This window comes from Symphalangus syndactylus, chromosome 23, assembly GCF_028878055.3.
Source record: "Symphalangus syndactylus isolate Jambi chromosome 23, NHGRI_mSymSyn1-v2.1_pri, whole genome shotgun sequence".
In the NCBI taxonomy this organism is placed as follows: domain Eukaryota; kingdom Metazoa; phylum Chordata; class Mammalia; order Primates; family Hylobatidae; genus Symphalangus; species Symphalangus syndactylus.
In genome coordinates this window covers 40,967,597-40,973,669 of record NC_072445.2, presented here as the reverse complement: position 1 = coordinate 40,973,669, position 6,073 = coordinate 40,967,597, and the positions used below count along the sequence as shown (strand labels likewise).

General features: G+C 52.5%; 1 protein-coding gene across 1 annotated transcript; it reads left to right on the top strand.

The window, feature by feature from the left end:
- Nucleotides 1-127: 127 nt before the first annotated feature.
- Nucleotides 128-6,068, top strand: C23H6orf136 (chromosome 23 C6orf136 homolog). The gene is given in 8 exon segments (XM_055263026.2): nt 128-419; nt 422-574; nt 576-965; nt 2,667-3,068; nt 3,962-4,050; nt 4,234-4,434; nt 5,620-5,689; nt 5,774-6,068. Coding segments are annotated over 8 exon segments (1,494 nt in total). The 5' UTR covers nt 128-344; the 3' UTR covers nt 5,888-6,068.
- Nucleotides 6,069-6,073: the final 5 nt, after the last annotated feature.

Sequence of the window (6,073 nt, the reverse complement as noted above, 5' to 3'; positions counted from 1 at the left end):
CTGTTTTTGCTCAGCTTTTTGCTCAAAGGCCTCAGCTGTGAATACTGCGCTGGGGGGGTTGGGGGGTGGGGAGTGCTGCTAACTTGCGCAAGCGCACTCAGGCAGCCTCCGCGCCCGCGCGCGCAGGCGCGCTTACCGCCGACAGAGCGCTTCAGCCGCTTCTCTCGAGCCTGCAGTGCGCAAGCGCGGGACATCTCCGTTTCCCTCCCTCAGCCCCTTCCCCCCCTACCCCCCCCTGCCCCGGCCTCCTTTCCCCTTCACGAAGCCGGCTCCGGGGCGCGCTCACCCCTGTGAGGAGGCCGGAGGTCGGACTCAGAAGGCTCCTTCTCCACTCCCGGAAGATCATGTACCAGCCCAGCCGGGGTGTGGCCCGGCGTCTCGGCCCTTGCCTGCGCGCCTACCAGGCTCGACCCCAGGTGAGAGCGGAGGAGAAGCGGGAGGGAGTAGAGGGGGCGGGGAGAGACCCTCCTCAAAGCCGGTGCGTGGGGCGGAGCGCGCGCCGGGTTCCGCGCAGGCGCAGAGACACCCGCCGCCCCTTCCCACCTGTGCCCTGCAGCGCGTGGACAGGCTAGGTAGGGGTCGCGGGAGCGGGAGGGCGGCGCTGCCGGGCCTGTCGCGCAAGGACGTCGGTCCTCCCAGGTTTGAGGGCGGTCAGGCGGGGTCAAGGCCAGGCAGCGGGGCGCGTCTGCGTTGCGCCCGACTCTCCGCCGTTACCTGTGCCTAGAGGTGATTTGAAGGGCAGGGGCGGAGAGATTCGCAGGCCTGCCGCGGCGCCGTCCCGGAGTTCCCCGACCCAGACCAGACCCGCGGGGCGCCCTCAGCAGCCCGCGCGTCTTGCACTCGGAGAGCGGTCCTGGCAGGAAGGCCGGCCAGTGTGCACCCGGTTCGGGCCCCTGCGCCGGGGCTGGCAAGATGGCCACGCCCCCAGCAGAGACGGCGCCTCTAGGACACCATCGGGGACCGAGGTACCCGAGCGGTCCGCCCGCCTTCCCTGCAGTGAGACGATCCCCTGGGGGGTTCTTTGGGAGCGGAGAGACTCGGGTGAGGCCTGACTTTGGGTGACCTCCCCTTGCAGTTTCAACGTCGGTAAACCCAGGAGAATGAAGGCCAGCCTTTAACTGTCTCCTGAGGTTGTGTCTGTCATTAGAGGGGCCCGAAATGGTAATAGCTTCCATTTATGTACTGCTTCTAGGTCGCTACGTTTTGTTTACATTCATTATTTCATATAGGCCTCATAACCCAGTGAGGCTTTATTCTCATTTATAGGACATTTGTAGGAAGCGGAGGCATAGGGAATGAGAATGCCTAAAGTTACATGATAGAATTAGAATTCAGATTCCTAGCTTCAGCTGGATATTCTTTTTTCTCTGTACATTTGCCTCGCACACTTAATCATGGAGATGTACAGGCCACAGCATTTAATCCACAGTACAATAAAACCTGTTATTCGTTCACTCATCAAGTGTGTATTACATGATTCTTGCGATGAGAGAGGTGAAACTGCCCCCAGTGTTGGAATCTTTTTTTTTTTTTTTTTTTGAAATGGAATCTTGCTCCGTCACCCAGGCTGAAGTGCATTGGCACCATCTCGGCTCACTGCAACCTCCGTCTCCTGGGTTCAAGCAATTCTGCCTCAGCCTCCCGAGTAGCTGGGACTACAGGCTCCCGCCACTACACTCGGCTAATTTTTTTGTATTTTTAGTAGAGACGGGGTGTCACCATATTGGGTGACACTAGACCTCGTGATCCGCCCGCCTCAGCCTCCCAAAGTGCTGGGATTACAGGCGTGAGCCACCGCGCCCGGCCCGGTGTTGGAATCTTAAAGAAATGTGGCCGGGCGTGGTGGCTCACGCCTGTAATCCCAGCACTTTGGGAGGCCAAGGTGGGCGGATTACCTGAGGTCAGGAGTTCGAGAACAGCCTGGCCAACATGGTGAAACCCCATCTCTAACTAAAAATACAAAAACTAGCCGGGCGTGGTGAAGGGTGCCTGTAATCCCAGCTACTCGGGAGGCTGAGGCAGGAGAATGGCTTGAACCCAGGAGGCAGCGGTTGCAGTAACCTGAGTTCGCGCCAATGCACTCCAGCCTGGGCAACAGTGAGACTTCGTCTCAAAAAAAGAAAAAAAAGTAAAGATATCTGCTAATTTTTGGGAGGTGCCGGTATTTGTGTCACATAAAACGGTTTCCTCGGCTGGGCGCTGTGGGTCACGCCTTGTAATCCCAGCACTTCAGGAGGCCGAGGCGGGTGGATCACGAGGTCAAGAGATGAAAACCATCCTGGCTAACATGGTGAAACCCTGTCTCTACTAAAAATACAAAAACTAGCTGGGCGTGGTGGCACGCGCCTGTAGTCCCAGCTACTCGGGAGGCTGAGGCAGGAGAATCACTTGAACCCGGGAGGCGGAGGTTGCAGTGAGCTGAGATCGCGCTACTGCACTCCAGCCTGGCAACAGAGCGAGACTCCATCTCAAAATAAATAATAAAATAAAATGATTTCCTCCTGTTTTCAGTAGAGATGGAGATGAATCCATCCCTTTTTTCCTATAGTAATTCCATCCATTCTGTGAGGAGGAATAGGTATTGGAAGCCTGTTGAGCACCCACGGGGTGAAGCGGTGTTAGGCAAGTGGATTCTTATCTTTTTCCCTTTTGTTCTGTCTCCTTAGGACCAGCTTTATCCAGGGACTCTACCATTCCCACCTCTTTGGCCCCCCTCCACGACAACCACTTCCCCATCTTCTCCTCTACTCTGGTCTCCCCTGCCCCCGCGCCTTCCCACCCAGCGTCTTCCCCAGGTTCCCCCACTACCTCTCCCTCAGATCCAGGCCCTCAGCTCAGCATGGGTGGTTCTCCCTCCAGGAAAGCGGGAGGAGGGACCAGGACCTGAGTTGCATAGCGGCTGCCTGGATGGGCTTAGAAGCCTTTTTGAGGGACCTCCCTGCCCCTATCCTGGGTCTTGGATACCTTTCCAAGTCCCTGGAACTGCCCACCCTTCCCCTGCCACCCCGTCAGGAGATCCTAGTATGGAGGAACATCTGTCTGTCATGTATGAGAGACTGAGACAAGAGGTAAGTCAGTGCAAAAGTGGCCTTCATCTACAGTGGGAACGGATGTGGGTAATCCTTGGAAGTAGGGAGTTAGTCAACTGGATTCTTTTTTGGAACCATGGGCAGGCATAGAAATGTATTATAAACATTTTCCTGAGAAAATGATGTTCCGGCCAGGCATGGTGGCTCAAAGTGCTGTAATCGCAGCACTTTGGGAGGCTAAGGCAGGTGGATCACCTGAAGTCAGGAGTTCAAGACCAGCCTGGCCAACATGGTGAAACCCCATCTCTACTAAAAATACAAAAGGCAGGCGTGGTGGCAGAGGCCTATAATCCCAGCTACTCAGGAGGCTGAGGCAGGAGAATCGCTTGAACCCAGGAGGTGCAGTGAACGGAGATAGCTCCATTGCACTCCAGCCTGGGCAACAGAACGAGACTCCGTCTCAAAAAAAAAAAAAAAAGAAAATGATGTTCCTCATTTTGGGTTAAGGGAGATTAATCATGGGATGAGATCTTTCACGCCAAGACGGGAGTAAGGAGGCCTTAAAAATAGAAAACTGGGCCTGGCACGTGGCTCATGCTCCTAGCACTTTGGGAGGCTGAAGCAGGCAGATCACAAGGTCAGGAGTTCAAGACCAGCCTGGCCAACACAGTGAAACCCCATCTCTAACTAAAAATACAAAAATTAGCTGGGCATGGTGGTGGGTGCCTGTAATCCCAGTTACTCGGGAGGCTGAGGCAGGAGAATCGATTGAACCTGGGAGGCGGAGGTTGCAGTGAGCCGAGATTACACCTCTGCACTCCAGCCTGGGTGACAGAGCTAGACACCGTCTCAAAAAAAAAAAAAAAAAGAAAACTGAAAAATAGAATTATCTTTTCTTTCCCACTGGGTTGATGCCATCTTCTTCCACCTAGCTTCCCAAGCTCTTCCTTCAGTCCCACGACTACAGTCTGTATTCCTTGGATGTGGAATTCATCAATGAGATCCTCAACATACGTACCAAGTGAGAATTGGGGCACAGGTAGGGCCTTGGGGAGGAAAAGCATCCAAAGCTATATACATGACCCTTTTCACTTCCCAGAGAAGTTCCTAGACTGCTTCTCACATTTGTTCCCCCATTCTTAGAAGGCAGTTTGGTTTTCTAATTCTGCCATCATGAGATTTCTTTCCCATCCCTTCTTCACAGGGGCCGGACATGGTACATTCTTTCACTGACCCTCTGCCGTTTCCTGGCCTGGAATTATTTTGCACACCTTCGTTTGGAGGTTCTACAGCTGACCCGCCACCCTGAGAATTGGACCCTGCAAGCCCGGTGGCGGCTTGTAGGGCTGCCCATCCACTTGCTCTTTTTGCGGTTCTACAAGCGTGACAAAGACGAGCATTACCGGTAAGAGAGAAATGAGAAAGGACCCAAACTATAATCAGTTCCCTCTTTTTTTTTTTTTTTTTTTTTGAGACGGAGTCTCACTGTCACCCAGGATGGAGTGCAGTGGCGTGATCTCAGCTCACTGCAGCCTCTGCCTCCCGGGGTCCAGCGATTCACCAGCCTCAGCCTCCTGGGTAGCTGGAATTACAGGCACACCACCACACCTGGCTAATTTTTGTATTTTTAGTAGAGACGGGGTTTCACCATGTTGGCCAGGCTGGTCTCGAACTCCTGACCTTAGGTGATCCACCTGCCTCAGCCTCCCAAAGTGCTGAGATTACAGATGATCTAGTCTCCCAGACAACCCTTGACCTATCCTGACTTGACTGTTTAAGGACAGGGATCCTGTTTAGTTTATGTTAATGTTAAAAAAAAAAAAAAAAAAAAAAAGAGACTGAGTATATTAGAAAAACCTCTGAGCTTCAGTTTCTTCCTATACAGTGGCTAGCACATGGTAGGTACTCAAATAATTACTGAACAGGCTGGGTGTGGTGGCTCACGCCTGTAATGCCAGCACTTTGGGAGGCCGAGGTGGGCGGATCACTTGTGGTAAGGAGTTGGAGACCTGCCTGGCCAACATGGTAAAACCCAAAAAAAAAAACAAAAATTAGCCAGGTGTGGTGGTGCGCACCTGTAGTTCCAGCTACTTGGGAGGCTGAGATGGGAGAATCACTTGAACTCGGGAGGCGGAGGTTGCAGTGAGCCGTGATCACATTACTGCACTCCAGCCTGGGTGACAGAGTGAAACCCTGTCTTACCAAAAAAAAAAAAAAAAAAAAAAAAGTACTGAACAAATGAAAAGTCCTGTCTCATATGTTGAGCCTTACAACCTGGTAAATTTCTGCCTGGGAGTAAATCCCAATAAATTGTTAGGCTCAGCTACAAACATTGGATATAAGCTTTTAAACCAGCAGTTCCCAAACGGCTGCACAGTAGAAATACCCAAGGATCGTTAAAAAATAATATTGACGCCAAACACTCTGATTTAATTGAGACAGGGCACAACCTAAGCACTGAGATGTTTGTAAGTTGCCCAGGTGATCTAATATGTAGCAGAATTTAGGGACTACTCGTTTAAACAAGTGCTTGAATTCAGCTTTGGGACCAGTCACCTTTTCCCTCAGTAAGCCTCCCTCTATTCCCCAGGACCTATGATGCCTACTCCACTTTCTACCTGAATTCCAGTGGCCTCATTTGTCGCCATCGTCTAGATAAAGTGAGTCCTAGGTAGGGCTGGGTGGGGTAAAGGTTAGAACATCTATGTGCCTCTCCCAACTGGCATTAATCTTTCTCCCTGCAGCTGATGCCTTCACACTCACCTCCAACGCCTGTGAAGAAGCTGCTAGTGGGAGCCCTGGTGGCCCTGGGGCTGTCAGAGCCAGAACCTGACTTAAACCTGTGTTCCAAGCCCTGATCCTTGACCTTGGAGGGGGGGCAGCACTGAAGACTGCTACGCCCAAGAGAAGGAGGTGGAGGCAGCCAAGAATCTCAGGAGCCAGCTTCCTCTCGTTTCTCTCCCTCCTTCCTTTCCATCTCATGCTGTGTAAAGCTGCTGTGTAATTTAACTTGTAAATAATAAAGTTTAACTGACTATATGAGA